Source organism: Sarcophilus harrisii, chromosome 3, assembly GCF_902635505.1.
Source record: "Sarcophilus harrisii chromosome 3, mSarHar1.11, whole genome shotgun sequence".
Classification (NCBI taxonomy): Eukaryota; Metazoa; Chordata; class Mammalia; order Dasyuromorphia; family Dasyuridae; genus Sarcophilus; species Sarcophilus harrisii.
This window is the reverse complement of record NC_045428.1, coordinates 339,514,367-339,537,964: the sequence shown is the minus strand read 5'-3', so window position 1 is coordinate 339,537,964 and position 23,598 is coordinate 339,514,367. Positions and strand designations below refer to the sequence as shown.

At 32.3% G+C, this 23,598-nt stretch overlaps 1 protein-coding gene across 9 annotated transcripts in view; it reads right to left on the bottom strand.

Annotated features, from left to right (window-relative positions):
* CCNT2 (cyclin T2) overlaps nucleotides 1-23,598 on the bottom strand; it is a 40,475-nt gene that overhangs the window by 4,471 nt on the left and 12,406 nt on the right. For 7 of the 9 annotated variants that reach the window (XM_031959996.1, XM_031959990.1, XM_031959992.1 and 4 more), the window contains 6 exons: nucleotides 15,953-16,078; nucleotides 15,002-15,062; nucleotides 10,883-10,945; nucleotides 6,485-6,530; nucleotides 4,705-4,868; nucleotides 268-338 (listed from right to left, as the gene is read on the bottom strand). In XM_031959996.1, the coding sequence (XP_031815856.1) occupies nucleotides 268-338; nucleotides 4,705-4,868; nucleotides 6,485-6,530; nucleotides 10,883-10,945; nucleotides 15,002-15,017 (360 nt within the window). In that variant the 5' untranslated portion in view covers nucleotides 15,018-15,062; nucleotides 15,953-16,078. Of the gene's footprint in view, nucleotides 1-267; nucleotides 339-4,704; nucleotides 4,869-6,166; nucleotides 6,534-6,661; nucleotides 7,864-10,882; nucleotides 10,946-15,001; nucleotides 15,063-15,952; nucleotides 16,079-23,598 lie in introns of those variants that run through there. The other 2 variants (XR_004233025.1, XM_031959997.1) reach the window with 2 other exon arrangements.

The window sequence follows — 23,598 nt, the reverse complement described above, 5'->3', positions numbered from 1 at the left end:
TGTAAAAAAAAAGTTGCACAAAATATATGAAAAAAAAAAAAAAAAAAAAAAAAAAGACAATCTGGGATTTAAGACATTAACGTCACATGCCAATTGAGAACTGTCTCATGAAAGGAAGCTTATGTTCCTTATGTTATCTATATATAAACAGAGTAGAAAAAAAAAACAGATAATTTTTAGGAAGAGTGGTCAAAAAATGAGGGATATTTAATCCATCCCAAAGTGACACAGTAAACTTTTTGGGAAAACCTTTAAATTTCTTCTTACCCTCCAGTTTCGTATCCTCTTCAATCTATTAGGAGTTTTCTCCAAAATTTGTAGAAATTCATGAGTTAATTCTGAAAAGAAAATTAACATTCTGCACACGTGAAAGGAATTTAAAATAATCTAGCACTTTATTGGCTCACTTAAATCAGGTACCTCAAGAGCTCTCTCTAAATTTTCCACTTCTCACTTTTAGAGAAATGGTCACAATCTTGTTAAGATTGCCTGTCATACAGTGGTAACAGAAAAGAAGCATGGTGCTTTAAATACTTGCACTAATACTAAGTTAGGTTACCTTGGATCAGTCTCTTCACTAAGCCTCATATTCTTCATCTATAAAATGGGAAGAACACTTACATTATTTTTGGTTGTGAAGAAAACACTCTGCAAACTTCAAAAGTATATGGTATAAAAAAGGACAAATTAATTTCTAAAAATACCTGTTAACTTAAAGTGTCCTAGCTATAGTCACACAGCTATGGTGGGATGTGACCCTCTCATATATTTTGTTCTGAAACTCTATTCAGTATGTCAAATTGCTTCGCTTTTTTTAGGGGTACCACTCTTTGGCCCCAAACAATCCAACTTTTCCATTAATTATTTCAATAATGAAAGGGAAAGTTCACACAATTTGTAAAAATGAATCTTTTCTTAAATGAGCAATATCGAAGAAGCTCATGATTATGCTCCCTAAAGGAAAGGACTAATGAGAACCTATATGACTTAGCCTGTCATGTGATCAGGATACTGACTATATACTGTGTAAACCCTGTAGAATAAACCTAAATGATCATTTCTGGGGGTTTCTCCTTACTCTTGCCTTCTTTCCGTTATCTCATGAGCCCTGCTAAATTCCAAATAAAATGATACTCTGAATTGCACTTTTAAAATTGATAAACATACCTATTTTCCTATTCCAAGATACTATTCTGCAAGCAAGACTTTTTTTTGGGGGTGGGGGAGTGGGGTTCTGTTGGTTTTTCCTAATCTGCATTTCTATTAATTCAGTTCCTTATGTAGAAACTTACTTTACCAATATGCTCAGTTATAATTTGAGATCAGTATGTGAGACACTAACAAGTTCAGTGTCAGAGGTGGGACTTTAAGCCATGTCTACACCTCTTAAGATAGCTTCTTAAAACTACCACCCTCTCCCCTCCCAACCTACAAATCCCACCCAACCCAACAAACTTTTATGTCTAAATCCTTCACTCATAATGGACTCAATTAGAATTCTGGTTTGTATACAGTAAAGATAAGGTTAAAAGTGTGATGGTTGTCAAATAAACAAAAGAACAACTCTTTAAAATAAAAAAAAATGCATTTTATGAAAAATTTAAACATAGGCTTACTTTTAACTGTACAAATCAAACTACAAAGATGGAATATGATACATATATTCATTCAGCATTAGGTAATTTTCTGGGGCAATACATTTATAAGGGTTTTTTTGGGAAATGTCTGATAAGGGTAAAAAAAAAAGCCAATTAGCTTTCTTAAAATGGAATCTGATTTAGAAAGAACTTTAGTGCTGAAAAGGATCTGTTCAGCATATTAATTTGAGAAAACTGTTCAGGAATAAATTTTTCAAGTCACTGTTAAATATGATTCTTATGGGGCAAATTAGGTGGCAGAGTGGATAGAGCACCAGCCCTGAGATCAAGTCTGTTCTCAAATACTCAACACTTTCTAGCTGTGTGACTGTGGGCAAATCACTTAACCCCAACTGCCTCAGCATAAACAAACAAACAAATAAATAAAGTAATTATCCTCTCAAAGTGCTATGAGGGTTAGCTATTGATGTTACAACTTCACAAACTGAACATTAAAAGTTTTGATCCTAGTTGGAGACAGATTGTGAAGACTTTTAAAAAAAGACACACTGTGGGGCAGCTAGGTGGGGCAGTGATTGGAGCAGAGTTGAAATCTAACCTCAGACACTTAACACTTTCTAATTGTGTGACCTTGGGAAAGTCCTGTAACCGCAATTGCCTCAGGGGGGAAAAAAGATACACTCTGTTAACAGGAAGTCACTGGTGTCTAAAAAATTTTAACTATGATTACAATATTACTTTTGTATCTGTGTGGGCAATACATGAGAGGAGAGAGTATGAAGGCAGTGTAAGATGAATCAGGAGGTTACTGCAAAAGTCTAGGTGAGATTTCTAACTAGAGTATAGTGGCCATCTGAGAACATTAGATGTACTGGGTAAAGAAGAATGTAGAGTAGAAAATGATTCAGGTTCTAAATCTGGGTGACTGGAAATAGGGTAATAGTATTCTTGACCGAAATAAGGTAGTCTGAAAGAGAATGGGTCCTATTTAAGATAGAAGGTTATACTCTTTATCAAGTATGAACTATCCTACAGTCAACTGACGATACAGGACTGAAGCACAGAAGGCAGACCAGGGTCTGATAATATGAATCATTTATGTGGATATGAAGCCAGCGAGTATACCATTCTTTACATAATTAAAAAAAAATTATGGTATTACCATTACTTATTAACTATAATACTGACAAAATCATAGCCTCTCAGAGCATGAATTTATTCTGTAAAATGGAAAGGTTGAACTAGATGATTTTTCATGTAAGAATGATCTTTCAGCTCTAAATCTTAGGATTCTATTAAAAAAAAAAAACTATGTCCTTCTTTCTCTTTTGGCAGTAGACTTGATTTTGGAAAGTGATATTATTATACTTAATCCATAGGTGGTCTCTGCATTTTGGAAAGGAATTTTTTTTTAAATCATTGCTTGAGCTGAATGAGAGGGCAGCGTATAATCCTTAATAGGATATGTATTTTTAATCATCTTTTCTTTTATCTACTGGTTGACCTGGAACATTACTGAGAATTGGGCATTTGTTACCAACCCACTTTACTTGACTCATTGGTAGAAAGAAAAGATCTCCCTTCTGGGGGAAAAAAAAAAAAAAAGGGAGCCTTTTTAATATTTGTAGCTGAATTCATGACCCAGCAACTATTTTTTCTAATTTAAGGAAATAAAATTCTGTGGGAAAAAACTGGCTGTTCAAACTCTGCAAGGTTACTATAGTTAAGGTAGATAAGTTCCCAATCTTTATCTCAATGGTCCTCAATGAAGAATGAACGAACATGGCCTTAGTTTTAAAGAAATGATATCAGGAAAAAGGAAAATTGATAGAAAAAAACATGAATATTCTGTACAAGAATATTTTGCAAAGATTTTTAAAAAGAATCCAGTTTTATATATGTTTTTAGCAAAGGTAAGATTTTTGTTTCCAAATGACTTTCTTTACATTTCCATAAAAAAACAACAAAGCTTCCACATGGCCTGACCTGAAAACTTGGAATAGAAGAGGTTGTAAGGTTGGGCAAAGCCGCTGATATGAGAAAGCTTCAGTAACCAACCCATGCCCTCTTCCACTTCTCTACTATTCAGAAGTGTCTAGTACCTGGTAATCTCTGATTCTCTCATACTGTGCTCAGAATTCTGGTCCTTGTTATTTACATCTCTCTCATCTACTGGAACTGGCTACATCATAGATTAACTTGTTAATTAACGTCTACCAAGTACTGGGATACAAAGATGCTTACCTTCTACTGGGGGATGCAGCTTATACATTTCTAAGTAAGTAAAAAGTAGGTTGGGTTTTTTTTTTGGGGGGTGGGGGGGTGGGATCATATAGGTCATGGGTGGGGAATGTCTGGCCCATGAGCCATATAAGGTCTGCAGAATCATCTGGTCTGGTGCTATTATCAAGGCAACAAGAATCTCCCACTACTTGAGTTCTTTAAATTGATAAATTCTGCATGGCTTGCAAATGAAGTTATAAATATCCAAAGGGTCCTAGGCAAAAAAAGGTTCCTGAATTCTGGTGCAGGGAGTACAAGCAGTTGGGGGAATAAGAAAAGTCTTAGGCAGAAGGTAGAACTTAAGTTAAATTTTTAAAGAGGATAAAGATTCGCAGATGCAGAAGTAAAAGAGGAAGTATATTCTATGAGTTTAGGCATGAAGGAGAGTCTATGCAAAGACATGGAGATGGGAATATCTTATGAAGAATAGCAAATAGGCAAATTTGAGTGAAATGTAGTATATATGAAGAGTAGTAATATGTAAAAAGCTTGCAAGAAAAGACTGGGAGTGAATTGGAAAGGGCTTTCAATGCTAATGTTAACTACACTTCATGTTTTATTACTGAGCATCATCAACTGGTAACATAATTTAGATTCCTTCCTATGGGAGATACCAATTTTTTTACAAAGAATTACCAGTTCACTTATCAATTCTATAACTTTGAAATCACAAAATTAGTTAAGACATTTGTATTGGGTAAGGACATCTTGCAATTGTGCCAACCTAAGAACACTTTACATTATGGCAGCTATCATCTATTTCCTTTCCCAATACCCTGAATAATTCCTTTAGCTATTTTTGGGATAATTTGATTATACTCACCATCAAGTAATTCTAAAGTAACTGATGGATCCACATATTCCCACCAATGTTTTCCATCAGTAGATACAGGAATCTCCCAATTGGACCATTTGCAGGCCAAATGAATGCATACACATGCTATCACTGTGGGTTTATATTGAAGGCAGAAGGTAGTAAGATGTAGACTATTGCAGGACAGGTTTGAAAATGAAGAACCAGATATTCAGATATGCAAAAACAAAGGAAAAAAATTAATCAGTAAGATTAGGAATAGTACCCCCAAAATATATAGGTTTTCTTTAAAAACCAGACACACACTAACATCAGGTCAATGAGGCTATCTTAATGGTTAGATCAAATATTTTACTTATTTATAGGGACAAAAGATAGAATATTTACCTTTCAACTCATTTTTAATTTAGTACAAGTTACTATAAATGTACTTAATTTAAAAAATCATATATTTACTTCCTTTGTAATTTGAGAACATTAAAAAAAAAACAAAAACAATTAAAGCATAATTTGTTAAACTAACAAAGTATTATTAAAACATATACATAAGTTGGGATCAAACCATTTCATGTGGATCTCCAATAGCTCTTATGAACAGCAAATTATCTAGTCACACAAGAGTTAACACTTTTAGCTCCTGAATGACTCTTTCTTCCTCCAGCAAAAGCACCACCAAAACTTACCTCTGGCTGTATACTTCTTAAGGCCCAAAGTAACTAAAAAAGCTAACTATAAAAATGTTTAACTAGTAGGCTGACGAAATAACTTCTGTGACAGCCGTCCCGTCCCCCCCACTCCCACTTCATCTAAAACCTTTAAATCTAATATTATCCCAGAATATTTTCAACTATGAAGGTTCAATTTTTAGGAATGAGGACATGCATCTAAGGACACATGTGTATTTACAAAAATCTTACTGCTTAACAATGTTTTCTGTCATAAGAAACTAAGGACCACACAAAGTTGGTTTGTTCCCCTCCCAATCATCTTCTAAAAATATGTAAAACGTTAATGTTATGTCTATACCATAAAAATTTAATATTCAGAGCTCAAATATTCTGACACCTAACTACTCTTCCAGGTTCAACTTTCACTGATGGAAATGGAAATAATTGATGGATATATTTATTGAACAAACATAGAAGTTTTTACTTAAGTTGAAAAAAGGTTTTACATATTGTTGTATCTAAGATGAAAAAAATAAAACAAAACAAAACAAAACAAAAAAACAAAAAAAACCAAACCATTTACTTAAGGCATAAATTGTGCTTATGGAAACCCATGCACTTATATGATTGACTACTTCTAGTTTACTACTAGAGGGTATTATCTGGAAAAAAATCCGAGTTAAAAGATTTTATTTTTTTTTAAACTTTAATGATTATTTTAAAGTTAGGATTGGATCAATATGTTTAAATTAAAAAATTGTCATTTAACTACAATTGTAAACTAGAAATAGCTTTGTACTTACCAAGATGCTCGAATTTCTAGGTTAAGTTTAGCTCTTTGTAATCTTTAGCTGCTATTCAGGCTACCAATTTTAGACTTATGCACTCACAATCGAGAATATGTCATCAGAAAGCACCACTACACTTCTCATTGTGCATTAAACCCCTTTGTGCCAAAAGACCCTTGTACAATACACCGCACTGCAAACAGGAAGGTACCACCACTCTAGATGGTCCAGTCGCCTGTTGCAACAAGGGTAAAAGACACATGGAGGGGGCCCTGCAGTAAAGGAAGCTATAGTGTGCTACAACAGTGCAACAAAGAGGGTCAGGATAACAACCTGTTGGTAGCCATGAAATAGGATGTCTGTGCCAAATCCTTGCTTGCTGTAAAAAAAGAAAAAATGAAATATTACTATTTGTTCTGATATGTTAACACCAAAAGGCTTTCAATACAAGAAAATATTTCAGCTCAAAGGCTTGTGCACAAAATTAAGTGCTATGATTTTAATACATCAAAATTAATACCAGTAGAGCTCCAACATTCTCAATAGTACTGAAAACCTTCAAAAACATTCATATCCTATGCTATTCATTTAAAGATCTAAGAAAGTCTACTAAATCTGTACTAGTCAATTACATTGGCTAAAATTTCTTGTGAAGTTAATAAGATAGTCCCCTTGATTAAAAACATAATGGAAAGAAAACATAATGGGAGCCTTGATGATGAATACAAAAAAAAGTTTTATCTTCTGCCATACTTAAGTTGACACATGCATTTCTAACAGTAAAAATCCCTAGCTAGTTTGTTCACTGTTAAGTAAACTGAAGAAAAAGGTTTCTGTTTACCACAATGAATTGCTGTGTCCCTTCAATAGACTGTTAGTTAAACCATCCCAAAAAATAATTTTAAAAGAATACAGATATTACTGAATTTCCTTTCTATTATAAGAAATAAATTATTCACGGGATCACAGGTGAGAAACCTTATCTATTCCAGCATTAGTTTGCTTTAATCCTGGTGATCCCAGAAAAATACTTTTTAATATCTAGGTAATATAACCTTAAAAGAAGCCTTTGATTAAACTAAACTAAATTCAAACAATTCCTAAATTGTCATGGCTGTTTTCTTTCTCATTCCTTTTTTAAACTTATATTTTAAGTTAATGCCTCTACTGAAGCCCAATGTCCTCACCACTGCTACTGTTAAGGATGTCAACATCTGTCCTTCTAATCCACACTGAGAGTGATCAAAAAGTTGAAGCATTGCTGAGCTTAGGAGGTATTTCAATGTGGCAGGTATCTTGTGAATTCTTTTGGGAGTGAGAGAGGCAGTGAATAAAAGTCACCAAGACTGTATTAAAAAAACATTCACAGTTTCAGAACTTCTGAGGAGGACATAATTATTTAATGCACAAAATAGCTATTTTGAAAGAAAAAAGCTATGATTCCAAATTTGTGTAGTTTTCATCCTGAAGAGTCTCAAAACTTAATGATGAGAGCCATTAACTTTATCACTAAAACACAGCCACCACTAATGTAAAGCATAATACAACAGACAAGTTATTTTTATTTATGGAAGTCTGTATTAAAGTAAATAATTATAAATACTAAAGTTTAGAAAAAATTGATGTTTGCCAAAAATCTACAACTTGAATGGCAACAACAAATTAAAGCTGAAACAAACTTTTAAAAAGATTTCATTCATAAGTATTAAACAGGTTTAATTATTTCATTTGACATATTTTAAACTAGCACATAAAAAAAGTTTTAAAGTATTAAATAAGCAAAATTTCTACCTTAAGTTTAGAAATGTAGAATATTTGTAACCAATGACAAATAATACTTTGGGGGAGACATAAAAACTAAAACAAGTTTTCCTAATAAGGCTGATACAAGCTAAAAGTTCAAAATACTCTTTACAATTCCACTTAAAGTTTTATTTCCCGCCACGTGTCAAAAACAAAACTTTGAATCTATTTAAATTCATGCTTCATTTCAAAACCTCCACAAATGAAATCACATTATGTAGCTTTTTCCTACCCTTGATGAAACTTACACTGACTTTCTATGACAGACAGCCAACAACTACTCTGCAGAACAAGTGTGATCTTGTTTTGGTCACCTCAGGTTGGAGATTCTTACATCATGCCACAGAAGTATTTTTAAAACTGGAGATAAGAATTAGTATTAAATACCTAATGAGATAAGCCATATGACCTGGCTTCAAAATTCAAAGTATAAATCCCACACCTATCTATGAATTTAACTAACACTAAGACTCACAACCAAAACTCTTAAGAAGTAATAGGTTTAACAAAATATCACCATCAAATGACAAAACAGAGATTTATATGAGATAATAGAATTTAATGAAAAGCAGTGTATAGCAGTAAATAAAGATTTGGCTTCATTAACAGAATAACCTGGATTTAAGTCTGCTTCTGACATACTCTAGTTATGTTATCCTGGGCTAGTCATTTAATGCCTTGCTGCCAGTCCCCAAGTCTTTTTTTAAATCTCTACTTTGCAGAGCAGGTGATCTACTCTGCTAAAATGAATTTATCATTAGAGGCTCCTAATACTAACAGAATTATAAATTCCTCTTCTAATAACTTACTATGCAATGCATCAAACTTAGGAAAATGTGTGTGTTATTGTGTTGATGGTGATCGGTTTAAAAGAAAATTAAGTCGTCTCTTTTCAAATAATCTTTAAATTTCCTATCCATGTTGGCCAGGAGAAGCCTAGCAATGGGTAATATAAATCCACAAAGTTTTATTATTAGAAAGAAGCCATGTTTTTGAGAACTGCAAGGTATAGCACATTAAGCTTGATATGAAGGAGTAGGTTCAAGTCCTGCTTGTGACTCATCTTGGTTATGTGATTTTAGGCAAGGACTTAATGTTATAGTAAGGGAAGCAATTTTTTAGGACTAAAAGGTGCAGATAATGATCTGAATTAGTAGAGGGGAATTTTCTTTTTTTCTTAAGCCAATGGAATTAGGACTCTTGGGGGGAGAAGGAAAAAAAAACCCTCCAGGATGACAAAAATCTTTTAAATAAAATGAAGACAGCATGTTACAGTGGGAAGGATACTGGACTGAGAACCAAGAGACTTGGTTCCACTACTTTTTTTCTTTTTTGCACTGAGGCAATTGGAGTTAAGTGACTTGCCCAGGGTCACACAGCTAGGAAATATTAAGTGTCTGAGGCCAGATTTGAACTCAGGTCCTTCTGGCTTCAGGGCTGGTGGTCTATTTACTGCGCCATTTATGCCTGCTCCACTACTTATTTTTATCCATTTGACTGGATAATTTTATGTCTCTAATCAATCAACAAATTTGTTTTTTCATTTGTGAAATAATGACTGGAATGATCTAAGGTCCCCTTCTAGCTCTAACTAACATTCTATAACTATTTTTGTCCACACAGAGCAAACAGGACAAAGGTCAGCACAAAAACCTGTTGGCAATCAGTAAAAGTCATTTCCAAAGGGAAGCAGCAACATGTAAGCATTTAGGTACAGCAATATGCAGAAATGAAAAGCTTTCATCGCTCGGGGTTACAACACTATTATTGTATAGCATTAGTAAGACTAATTGAAAAAGTGCATTCTCTTTCTTTCTTCCCTCAAATCTATAGCTATATCTATCTATATCTGGATATGCATGTGTATTTACACAATTATTAACCAGATATTTGGCTGAGAGTACACAACAGTCAAATGAGCAGTTACACTCTTAGAACAATACATCTTCATTTATTAGTGCTTTATACTTATTTTATTCAATATTATTAATGCTGTATATACTATAATACAATTATAGTCTAATGTTGCAACTCCGAGTAATGGAGACTTTCCACTTCTGCATGTTACTATATACCTAAATTTTTATTTCCGCATTGTTGCTTCCTGTTTGAAATGATTTTTACTGACTGCCAATAGGTTTTTGCCCTGACCTTTATCCTTTTAATGCTGTGTAGACAAAAATATTTGCAGAATGTTAGAGCCAAGAGTCATTTTGTCTAGTTCTTTTATTTAACAAATGAAAGTTAGATTTACACTAACTTTTAGAAGAAATTTCTAGTCATCAAATATAAAAATAGTTATTTCAAATAGTTTTTCAACCTTATTTATTTCTGAATATTTAATTCTGAATACTGAAAAAGAGTAACAATTAGGACACTATTTTGATTGAATATTTGTATATTGTTGATTATTATGGTTATATAGTTACACAGCGGGAAATTAGAATTAAGAGATGAAAAGTCCAAGTTTTCTTTAATTTCTACAAAACTTTCCAAATTCCAGTAAAAGATCTCCAGTGTGTTATATAAGCCATAGAGGATATATGGAAAGACACAAATTTAAGAATCAAACAGAATTAGAAAATATGGATAGGCCACAATTTTTCTAACAGTATTAGGTATATCTTGGCTAATCAGAGAACAATTCCATTTAATTATCCATATTGCTGGCTTACACCTATGGAGTTCACACAATGGCCTATGGAAGGGAGGGAACTGGCATAAGCATTAAGTCTCAAAAGATCTACTGAAATTTTCTAGTGAAATTATGCATTCTCCATTAAATCTAGGTCAGACATTAAATCACCATGTAGAGATAGAAAATATTTTCCCTGTCCTCATAAAATTCTCACATATGAGAATGAAATCACACAAATCAATTATTAAATCTTAATACCATTGTATGAGAAGGTTTCAGAGGTTATTTACCTCTCACTAACTGGGTACATTTCACCACATCTGTATGTGGGTGTTCAATGGTGATCTCAAAACCTGAAATAGAAAACATTTTATTAAATTAGCTACCATTTTGATGCCCATCTTAACCAGCATAGATTAACATGAAACAAGTTTTTTTCCATTATAGCTCAAGTCTATTTCCCCCTTCCCCACTTTGATTAGGAGAAAAGGTCCCACCTTTTCAAAATCCAAAAGGACTTATAATATATCTTACCCATTATACTTTAAGGATTTGTTTGTCACTAACATTAAAAAAAAAAAAAAAAAATCAACTGGCCTTTCCATATACTCTGAAGTTTTATAACCTGCTTTCCTGATATAAAAGACAAACTCCCTTCCCAAAGAGATTATAAAGAAGGGAAAGGGACCTGTATGTGCACGAATGTTTGTGGCAGCCCTTTTTGTAGTGGCTAGAAACTGGAAACTGAATGGATGTCCATCAGTTGGAGAATGGCTGAATAAATTGTGGTATATGAAAATTATGGAATATTACTGTTCTGTAAGAAATGACCAACAGGATGATTTCAGAAAGGCCTGGAGAGACTTACACGAACTGATGCTGAGTGAAATGAGCAGGACCAGGAGATCATTATATACTTCAACAACAATACTAGATGATGACCAGTTCTGATGGATCAGGCCATCCTCAGCAATGAGATCAACCAAATCATTTCTAATGGAGCAGTAATGAACTGAACTAGCTATACCCAGAAAAAGAACTCTGGGAGATGACTAAAAACCATTACATTGAATTCCCAATCCCTATATTTATGCACACCTGCATTTTTGATTTCCTTCACAAGCTAATTGTACAATAATTCAGAGTCTGATTCTTTTTGTACAGCAAAATAATGTTTTGGTCATGTACTTATTGTGTATCTAAGTTATATTTTAATATATTTAACATCTACTGGTCATCCTGCCATTTAGGGGAGGGGGTGGGGGGGGGGTAAGAGGTGAAAAATTGGAACAAGAGGTTTGGCAATTGTTAATGCTGTAAAGTTACCCATGTATATATCCTGTAAATAAAAGGCTATTAAATAAAAAAGACAAACTCCTTGATATCAGAATCCTTTCTTTTTGCTTCAATCAATTCAGTTAAGACTTAAGTTGCAGATCTAAAATTGGTAGTTTTCCATTGGGAACTAACTACTAACTACCAATCTACACCAAATTAAAAAAATAAAAAACTACTAAAACTCAATCTAGTTCAGCAGAGTACTTGTTTTAATTGAAAGAACCAAAAATATAACCCCAAAAAAGTAAAAAATAGAGAATGTAAAAGCAAAAAAGATAAAAGTGGTTATTGCTAAAAAACTACTTTTCAATTTAAAAACCAAACTCATTTACAGAATGACCTTTTATATTTTTTGTCATATGTATAACCTCTTCATAGTTCACTTGTGAAAAAGTAAAACTAATAATGCATGTGATATTTCTTCTAAAAGTGCATGCAACATTCAGCATTTCCCTGAACTCTTTATTTCTTTTTAATTAATAGAAATCTATTATTTCCCTTCCTACCTTTAATTATCACTGGAAAAAAAAGTTCTCCTAACAAATATGCATAGTCAAGCAAAATAAATTTCATCAATGACTGCATACAAAACCATCTCTCATTCTATACCTTAAATCCATCACTTGTCATTGATAGCAGGTTTTATATCAATCCTATGGAATCACAAATGATCAATGCTCATAATTCTTATAGCTTTCAAAGTTCTTTGTTTGTATAGTGTTGTTATTGTACACATTTTCTTCTAGTTCTGCATTTTTACTTTTTATCCAAGTTATGAAAGTTAAAAATTGTTCATTTTAACAATACTTATGTTATACTATTAACTGTTTTGGGATTTCACTACATAAGTTTTTAAGTTCACATATTTTTGAAATAATCTTTTTCTTCATTTCTAATAGTACAATAATATTATATGCCATCACTTTACTTAACAATGATAGGTAGGCACTAAGTTTGTAAAGCACTGTAATTTGTTTTTTTTTTAAATTTGAAGGCAGTGTTAGAATTTATTATGTTTCAACTGAAGTAAAGATAAAACTAAGCAAAACAAGAAAACTGTTAAGGCACTGTAATTTGTTACCTCTTTGATCATCAACCAAACAATCACAACTTATTTAACCATTCTTTACCTGACAGATATCCTTGTAGTTTTTTTTTTTTTTTTTTTGTTGCCACCATGAAAAAAATGGCTATAAATACGCATGATCTCCTTTTTCCTTGGGTATATGCCTCGCGGTGGTAGAGCAGGGTAAAACAGTATGGACTGTTTAATAACTTTTTTTTGGTAATTCCAAATTGTTTTCTAACATATCTACATCCTTTCATAGGTCCACTAATAGTGTATCAATATATCTATTTTCCTACAACCCTTCCAATATATATCCTGAGCTTTTCTTTAGAAGGCAGAGATATCATTTACAAAGATATGTCTAAAAAAGGAATTTTCAAACTCGTATTTTAATCCAGAAAATTGTAATGGGAATGACTATATCACCAACTTGATATTGTTCAACTGCACTTTTAGCTTTTCATGAAGAGTAGTCTTTTCTTAAATATCAAACTGTTCAGACAAGCAAATGTTTTGGTTTAATTTTTAAACAATCAAATTTTCAACGCCAGGTAAACAAGATTATTGCGTTGCAAATAATGTTATCATTATTGCCTCTTGAATCATACTGCAGAATCAAAAAGGATGTAATCTAAAATACATTCATATAAGACTTATTCTAGATTTTATGTATTTCCTAGGTATTAAAAAGAAAAAATAGCTTGAAATCAGGAAGAATTGAATTTGTCCTGCCTCATATACTGATTAGCTGTTTTGACCCAAATTTAACCTAAGTTTTCTCACTCATTACTCACAAGTTGTTGTAAAGATCAAGATAATAGACATAGCATTTTACAAACCTGAAAGCATATTATTTGTTTAAATAAAGATACTCATTTAAGTAATTTATTTCTGTTCTGTTCTCCACTTCAAATATTATCCATTCCCCTGCTAAAGAAATTTCCTTTTCAAGAAAGATGGAATGTGAAAAAATGTTAATAATTAAATCACTTTTCCTTTTCAATAATTAGTAATTAAGTGATTTTTTTTCAGCTGTAAGTATATCTCATTTCTAATTCATGAAGGCTGTAATGTTCAAATATTTAGCCATTTCTGAACTAAACAATATAGATATCAGAACAATAAGATAACTTCTTTTCCCACTTTGATAATTTTTACTTATTTCTTAGCTTGCTATGTAAGATAAATGATTTAAGAAATAACTTGAATATTTCAAGAATCACAGTTTGAGTGCTCCCCCCTCCAACAACACTGATTGTAATCATTGCAATCATTAGAGTCTTCAAAGAGCTTCTACAGCTAGAAAACTCATCACATTCAGGATAACTTGGTAATGAGAGCTCTTAATTTAATTGGGGTCATTCTTAGGTGACAGACATAATACATCATTCAACTGACAAGGTATGGAAGAGAAATTAGAGGTCATGTTCAACCCTGTTATTTAACAAATGAGGAAACTGAGGCAAAAGAGGTTAAGTGACTTCCTCAGGGTCACAAGGATAATAACTGTTTCAGTTCAGTTTTGGATCCAGATCTTCCTGACTCCAAATACAGTGCTATAATCCATAAATTAATCTGCTTCTTTTCATACTTTATGCTTTTTCATTCTGGTCAGGACTGATGGAAAAGCCTTTCAGGAATCAAGTCTTCATGACATCAAGAAGCATGAAAGTAGGCCCACTGGTGTGGGCTATCATAATACAATCAAGTCAAACCATTTCTATGTGTTTTGATAAACTGAAGGATTACCTTCCACCCTGATATGTTTAATCTGAAGATTTATTGAGATTACATTAACTTCCAAAGAATGTTAGAAATGTTTCTATAAACAAGTTCAAAGTGTAATTTAAAAAATAATATGCATTTTTGTGATACGGAATAGGCCCTAAAGCTACTAAGTTTTCAACATGTTATGCCAAATATATACTGAAATTGTTCATTTTTAGAGGTTTAAGAGAATGAATAGATCAGAAATAAATTTTAAATGATACCTACTACATACCCAGAGTTTGTAGCATTATAGTTTCAAGTATAACCAGTTCTTGGGTCTGCTGAAGGTATGCCTGTCATGGATAAATGATAATCACTTAATAAAGAACAGATTACTCAATCTTCTTTTATTAGAATTATGGGTTACACGAAAGAATGTCTAAATTATAATAAAATCCCAAAGAAATTTGTTCAAAGTTTTTTAATTATCTCTAGTGCTCACAAGAATATGTAAATTTATGAAGTTAATAAATCAACTCCTTTAAAGGGAAGGTGGGGAGAGAAGTTATCAATACAAAAGAGAGTCACAAATAATGTATTTTGGTGTTTATATAGCTCATGCCTACTAAAATTAAAGCTTTTTGAAAAATACAATTAAAAAATATAAAATTTAAAAATTACTCCCCACCATTATCCTATTTAAGAGTCAGAAAACACCCAGACCACAGAGCTTTTAATGGGTAATGAAAAATGTTACGATATAGCTAAAATGATTCTCATTTCCCCTCCCTATCCTTCTTTTACTTCACCACTGAGGACAGACAACTAGTTCAATTTTTAAGACTACAAACTACATTAACTGATGTGATATACAACTCATAGCCTTCTTTTCTCATTCCTAATTTTCTTGGATACCAAATACAAAACTATATATTTAGTACTTAGATTTTTATATCATGGAAATGGAAGGGAAATACAGATTTTATCTGGCTTAATATGATTTAGAATTCTTAGGTGTTATCTACCTGATAGTTGAGTGATAGCACTTTGTAAAACAAACAAAAAACAATTACATAAATCGAACTCAATGACTACATCAATAATTGATTTATGATTTTGTGAACTGAAATTCAGTTCAGAGACTTAAGATAGAGGCTCTAATAAGTCATGAATGCTGACAAAAATCTAGGTCAATCAGTGTCAAGTGTTGAAGTGAAATAATTTCAATTTTTATGTCACATACTTCACTCTTTGTGTCCAACAGTAGCTCTTGATGAAGACAGGCATGTGCTACTTTGATGACATGTTCAAGTTTTCTTGGCTGTTCTTCAACTTTTGCAGCCAAGAATAATGCAGTAGGTGCTATTATCTGCAGAAAAGACCAACTTAATTTTAGTTTTGTTAGTTTTCTTTTAAATTAAGCAAACTCTTTATTTCTAACATCTAGTGTCTCTGGAGAAACAGAGGAATTGCCTATCTCAGCCTAATTCTTTTAAGTATTTGACCACAGGAATTGCTTCTTCAAGTCAAGTAACAAAGCAAGGGAAAAAAAGAAAGAATAAAAAGATAATTCTCCTTCAGATGGGAGAATTTAGCTATATGGGAAAGTCTTACATAGTTTTATTTTATTGTTTTGCTCATTAACATGTCAAAGAAATAATTTCTATTCCACTATAAAAGAAAGAAAAAGGCATCAAAACTTATGCATTTTGTTTTATATATTTGTGTATATACACATATATATAACAGTCTATGTATACACATACACTTTTTTTTGCAAAAAAGAAGGAAATAATTTGTCAAATTATGTTTAATCTAATATTTAGCTAAGAAATTATGAGAAGCAAATGCAAACACAATAGCTACATTCTTTACAAAATATATAGACAAAGAATAAACCTGATTCACATCAGAAATTAGGTACAGTGCATCATTACTCAACCACACAATCAAAAACCAAAAAGACAAGAGCTATTTTTTTTTTTTTTTAACACTTAGCTAACTGAGCTCATACCTTTAAATACTTTAATGATCCTGGGAATAGGAGACATTGGATTCTATTTTCAGCAGGGGCAAAAAAGCACAGCTTGTTTCCTAGCACACTTCCTAGAAATTGCTTTTTGAAGCAACAATGAATTGAACAATCACAAGTTTCTACCAGATTATATTGCTTTTGGCTTAAACAAGAACAGGAAGGAAGAACAGTTTAAGTATAAAGAAAACCATAGTAGCTGTATAGTCTAGATTTCAAGAATAGAAATATGGTCACCAATAATGAAAAAAAGTGTAATTTGAACATGAAAGTCTCTTTAATGGGGCAGCAAGACAGTACAGTGGATAGAGCACCAGCCCTTAAGTCAGGAGGACTTGAGTTCAAATCTGATCTCACAGACTTAACTTTTCCTAGCTGTGTGACCCTGGGCAAATCACTTAAGCCCAACTGCCCCGGAGGAAAAAAAAAAAGTCCCTTTCATTACTTTTATTGGAGTTACCTTCATTCAAGTGCTGTAATAAGTCTAAATAATAATATTTGACATAATCAGTATGAGATCAAGAAAATATAATTTATAACAATTTTGCATTTATTTTTGAAATAGGAATTAAATAAGTTAATTAAGCAAACTTCTCAAATTAACTGACCTTAAACTGGCATTCTAGTTCAGCAATCTCCAGATTAGAAAAATTTGTAAACTGTATTAATTCACATAAAATTATTCTAGCATGGGGAAATTTTTTTAAATTAGCAAAGCCAAAGAAGACATTACCTAATGGTCATCCTAATGATGGGCCTTCTCCTAATATTTGGGCCAAGTTAACCCTCAAAGAGCAGCCTACTAATGAACTAAATTTTAAGTGATCCCAGCTTAGAAAAAACTGCACTATAGTCCTTCACTGTTAACTAAAAATAAATCAACTAATTTAAGAAGGCTGCATTAAGGTTAAAGGGTAGTAGTATTAAACTCAGAAACTGGGGGCTACTAAATTTTACATAATACATGTTTATGGGTCATGTATTGGTTTTAAAAGCCACATATAAACAATCTATTTTCTACTGTATTTTTATTTTGTCCTACATGTCTCAATTACATTTTAATTTAGTTTGATACAAGTTTGACACTTCTGGGCTAAAGAATATACACAAAGGCAATGAGGTAAAAAGTCCCTCCTCTCAAAAGTAAGAGAAAAAGAATTGTGACAAAGTCCTATATTTTTTGTCCTCATTTTAGTAAGTTACTAACTAAATCTTTCAAGCTTCAGTTTCTTCATTTCTAAAATGAAAAGGCTGAAGCATAAAATCTCCAGAAACCTTTGCCAGGTCTAGTATTATATCCTATTGTACCTTGTGAAAAAGTTTTATTGATGCTTTATATTTTTATACCAACATTTCCCAAAATATCCTTTCTTTTATTTTATGATCATTTATGACATAAAAATGAAGTAACACCAAGAGAACCCACACCTAACAACATGTACAATATTCTGGAAAAGAGGAAAAAGTACGTCTCATTATCTATTTCCTAGTCTAGTTAGTGTAATTAAGTAAGATTAGGATGCCTTTTGGTAAAAAAACAACAAAACAAAAACTTTTTTGGGTAGTCGTATAAATTATTCTCCTGGTTTTGCATAACTTAACTCTGTATCGGTCCAGAATTTTTCACATTTGTTTTTTTCTTAAAGCACAACTCATCTCTTTTTTTGTTTCTAGCCGTGGTACAGTAAATAATTATTTTAAATAAAAACTATTGTTTTTTTTTTCATTTTTGCTAAAAGCCTATACCGAAATGCTCAATATTTTGAAGATAATTTTGTACATTATTTTAATGAAACTATTAACCATCTTATTTAGTTTATTTTCTTTTACAAAGTAAACCATTATATTAACTGCTAATAGATTTTTGCTGTTTATATGCCCCTCTATGTTCTTTTCTGTCTTTTGCTATAGCTAAAATTTCTAAAATGATACATGTAATTGTTAAAAAAAAAAAAGGTGGGAAGAGCCACCCTAACTTTGTCTTTGTACTTACTTGTTTGTATAACAAAGTTCTTCAATACCTATGCTTTGAAGTTCAAAAAAAATTCAAATGGTAAATCCTTCACTACAGATCAAATGTATTTTTTTGGTTATGATTAATCATGTTATTTTCCTAATGTTAATTCACTCTTGAATGGGTTAAGACCCATCTTGATACAGTAGATACTTATTTGAACAGATTACTAAGCAGTTGCTAAGACTTTTCTATTACCAATTATTAGCAAGAGGTAGCATGGCATATAATGGACAAAAAGCCTTCTTTAGATAGAGACCTAGATTCAAACCTACTCTGTTGGTATTGTTGCTTTTTTATTAAATACCTGAGACATGGTAAAATTTTCTTTTCAGACCTTTTAATTTTGAATGTGACTTAAAAAAACTGTTTCTTGTAGAAACAGAAAGAGCAAACTATAGATATCTTTTTCTTTGTCCGTTTCATTATTAGGGCATTTAATCCATTAAGTTTTTGTTAATTGGTTATAACTATCTTCTTTATGGCTCTTAGCTAGCTAGGCATTCTACAATACCATTTTTGATGATACCAGTGACATCATGAGTATCCCCTTTCTTATATGTGAAGATGTCTCTAACAAGGAAAAAAAGCCCAATTTGTTACATGCAGATATTTTCAATGTGTTTAATATTTTCTCTACTCCTTTCTCTCAGGAGATTACTTACTGGGAATTTGATGCTAAATTTGGAGGTAGAAGACACCATCTTAATCTAAGTCTGACAGTTCTGAACGGTGAGTTTCACTACTATTCTTAGTTCTTTTCCATCATCAACTATTAAGAAATATAATATTTTGAAGATGCACCCAAAGGGACCTATTTTGATAGCCAGAGATGTGGCATCATGTTAAATATTAGCATACCATATTGTATTTGCTTCCTATCCCAGGTTGTTCCACCTTCTGGGACAAGATTTCGTTTACATTCTTCTTTTTTCTCAGGCAGCTCAAGAGATTGAAGAAACCACTACCCAATTGACCCTCAAAACTCATTTGGACAGGAGCTATATATCTGTTCCTCTTCTGACTCATGTTTGTATCCCCATACTAGGTTATATGCTTCTTCTTTCAAGTATTATTCACTTAAAATGGAATTTAAATTCTGTAGTTTCAAATAGCTTCATTTTTGTAAAATGCTTTTGAATAGGATGTACTGTCAATCAAAAATAGGTTCCAAAGGAGTTATTAAAGCAACCTTCACTTTTCAATGTCATAATTCATAGAAAAAGAAAATCCCATTTGCTATTAACTTAATTCATTCAAATTTTCAGGTTTTTCAAATTTCTCCAGTCTTTAGGAAGCTGAGGGTACTTCACAGGTTACTTATATGGTTTCATTAGGGTATTCTAAACACAGAAAAATGTTTCAAAAATAATCTAGAAGTAGCAGTGGACTCCTGGAGTTGAGGAGCAGCATGACTAACTAGCTCAGTGACCCTGGGCAAGTCACTAATCTGCACATGAAGAATTTCCATAACTTAATTCATCCTAAGTAGTCAGATAAACTTTTGTTTAAGACCTCAACCTAGTCAGGGAGAATCTATTGCCTCTTAACTCCCTATTTAAAAAAAAGAATTCCTTTCAGCTCTTAAGATTTATATAACTAGTAGCGCTTTCATTTCCTACCATTACTTTTTTATTTCGATTGCTAAGATTCTTATTATTCCTTCTTTGTCAATGACGATAATCAGTATTCTCAATTCTGATCCAATCTTTCCAAAAGTTCTGGCTCCATAAATAATCTTGTGATTCATCTTTAATAACATGGTACTATTTAATTTTCAATTAAATTCCATAAAAATGTCAGTGTCCACTACACAAGGTATTCTGAAGTCTTGGTGCAGCTTTAAACCATTAAAGTTATTGAAGCTTAAAACTACACTAAAACATATGGGATACTGTATTTAAGACAGTGTTAGGCACTGGGGACAGAAATAAATATATTTAATATATATTGCACGGCAATATCTCAAGAGACTGATGATGTCTACAGATTTAAAATATAATTACAACTTAATCTTAGGAAGGAATGAACACTTAACTGAGTTGATTCAAGTATTTCAGGGAAGAATGGAGGAAAAATAATTTTATTTTCATCATGCTGAATTTGAATTGCAGTGATATTCAACACTAAAGCTCAAAAAATATTAGAATTGTATGTACAGGTCCAAGATTGTAACTTATTTGTGTAGAAATGATACCTGAATTCATATAAATAGGAAAAAAACAAAAAACTTTTCTTCTATCACTTGTTCTTGAAGGACAGTCTCCAGCCAATTGAAAGCAAAATATCTGTACCAAAGTGTATCTCTATAAACTTTTCTTAGGAAAAAAATTTATTATCTGACTACTTAAATGGTCATGTAACTTAAATCTGGTACAACTGAAACCACTAGATCATCTATAGTCAATTCTTTCACAGAAGAGTTTAATAATTGCTCCTCCAGCTGAGCTCACTTTCAGTCATTCAAAATGGTTCTTTTCATGTAAAAAAAAAATTTCATCATATGGAAAACCAAAAATCCAATGATTAGTTCCAGAATCTATCTTTTCAGTGACAGAGACAATAGTGCCTGAAGGCATTTTTTACTAATTGCTATCATTTATAGCTCTTCATTTCTCTTTACTCATGCATTTATTTTCTTTCTTTCATATTCTTCATCTCTTAGGTCTGCTAGTGGAACCCATTTGCAATGTGCTGAACGTAGGATCACATTCCAGGTTAACTACTCCATTTGATTCGAAATATGACAGATAACTTTTCTGGACATTAGTTTATTCATTTGTAAAGATAAAAAGAGTGGACTAAATGATCTTTTAAAGTCCTAATAGTCTGAATGGAAACAGAATCTAGATCCACTACACTTCTTTATTCATTTTCTTTAAACTTTACCCCAAACAAATATCTTTCACCTTTTATATTGTGATAAACTCTGGTTGTTCAGTCCTATTCCAGTCATGTCTGACTCTGTGACTCTATAACCCTATCTAGAGTTTTCTTGGCAAAGATACTGTAATGGTCTGCCCATTTCATTTTCTAGCTCATTTTATAGATGAGAAAACTGAGACAAACAGGGTTAAATGACAACTAAATTATAAATCTTTATTTGGGCTGAAGTGATCCCAATGGAAACTATTCCTTACACTAAAATGAATACTCCACATAAATATATGGTAAAGATGATAATGGAATAGCATCTAAGAAATAATGAAGGAGAGCTAGCTGGCATAGTGGATAAAGGACAGGCCTTGGAGTCGGAAGGACACAAGTTCAAATCGTACCTCAGACACTTTCTGAGCTGTGTGACCCTGGGCAGGTTACTTAACCCTACTCTGCGCCCTCTTCCCCAAAAGAAGAAATACACATAAAGAAATTCAAAGAAACTTGGAAAGTATAAAACTAATGCAGAGTGCAACAAGTGGAACCAGAAAAACAATCAAAACACAAAGTGACTATACTGTAATTTTTTTTTTTTTAAATACTAGAGGAAAACCAAACTCTGATAATTGTAATGACCAATCTTGTTCCTTAAAAATAGAGGATAAAATAGCACTTTTTCAGAAGATGGTGACTACTGATATTAGAATATTGGTTCTGAAGTCAAAATGTAATTCCTGTGCCAATTGGTTTTAACTAACTGTGATTCTTTGGTATCAGGAAGAGTAGAGAGAGCCATATAAAAAAATAACTGATAATTCAGGTACTGCAACTAAATTATAAAATGACACCTTTATTAAAAGCTTTATTAAATGTATGGGCATAAATCTATTACAAAAACTTCTCGTTCAAACTTTAGTAGATTCTTATTAGCTAATAAGTGTTAACATGGGTTTTTCAGCCAAGGCATTAGAAACAGTATGGCTACCTGTACCATGACATTACAATATCACCAATTGGAATAGTTAACTACCTTAATTTCAAAGTAATAACTTGGTAATCATGATTCATATACTGGAAAAAAAGACACATGCTAAAACATAAATCAAACTTAACTTTCATGAGTTTCGGTTAATTCCTGGCTTTTTGCCATTAAAAACCAGTATGACCTTGAACAAGTCACTTAATCTCTGTGTCTTAGTTTCTTTATCTGTATAAATGAGAAAGTTGGACCAGGAAACCTCTCTACAGATTTCTATCTATGATTCCATATGCTTAAGTACTAATAAGCATTATGTTACATGCTGGGAGACTAAAGACCCCCCCCCCCCCCAAAAAGTGTCACAGGATCACATATAATTCTCTTTTATTGATGAAGACATAGGCCCCCCCCAAATTTAAGGGGTTTACACAGGGTCATATAGATTAAATGCCAGGCTCATTAGACCATAACTAAGTACAGCACCTTTTCTACTGTCCTATTGCTGGCCCAGCTTAATTCCAATGAGCAGAAGATACAACAGGAATACAAGTAAATATACAAAATATAGGCAAAGCTGTTTCAAGAGGATGTTAGAAAATGCTCACTGCTGTTGTGGTAGTCTGAAAAAGCAAAACAGTTCCACATTAATAATGCTTAACTAAATCAGAAGACATCTTGGGAAATGTTCATAATATCACCAGTGTGAAATATATCCTCTACTAAATGCAAATTTCAACTTCTTTATATCTTTCCATCAGATCCTTGTTTTGTTCATTTGTTCATGAAGGATCTTAACTTGAGGAAGGATCTCTGACTACGTATTCTCATCTTACTGTTCATACTACTTATACATAGGTTTAAAAATGTTCTTTAATCAAGCAAGCATTTATTAAATGCTCATCATAGTGGAAGTACTATACAATCTCTGGGGATTGGACAAATAAACAAATTAAAACGCCTGAAGCATTCCCTTCTCATAGACCACTT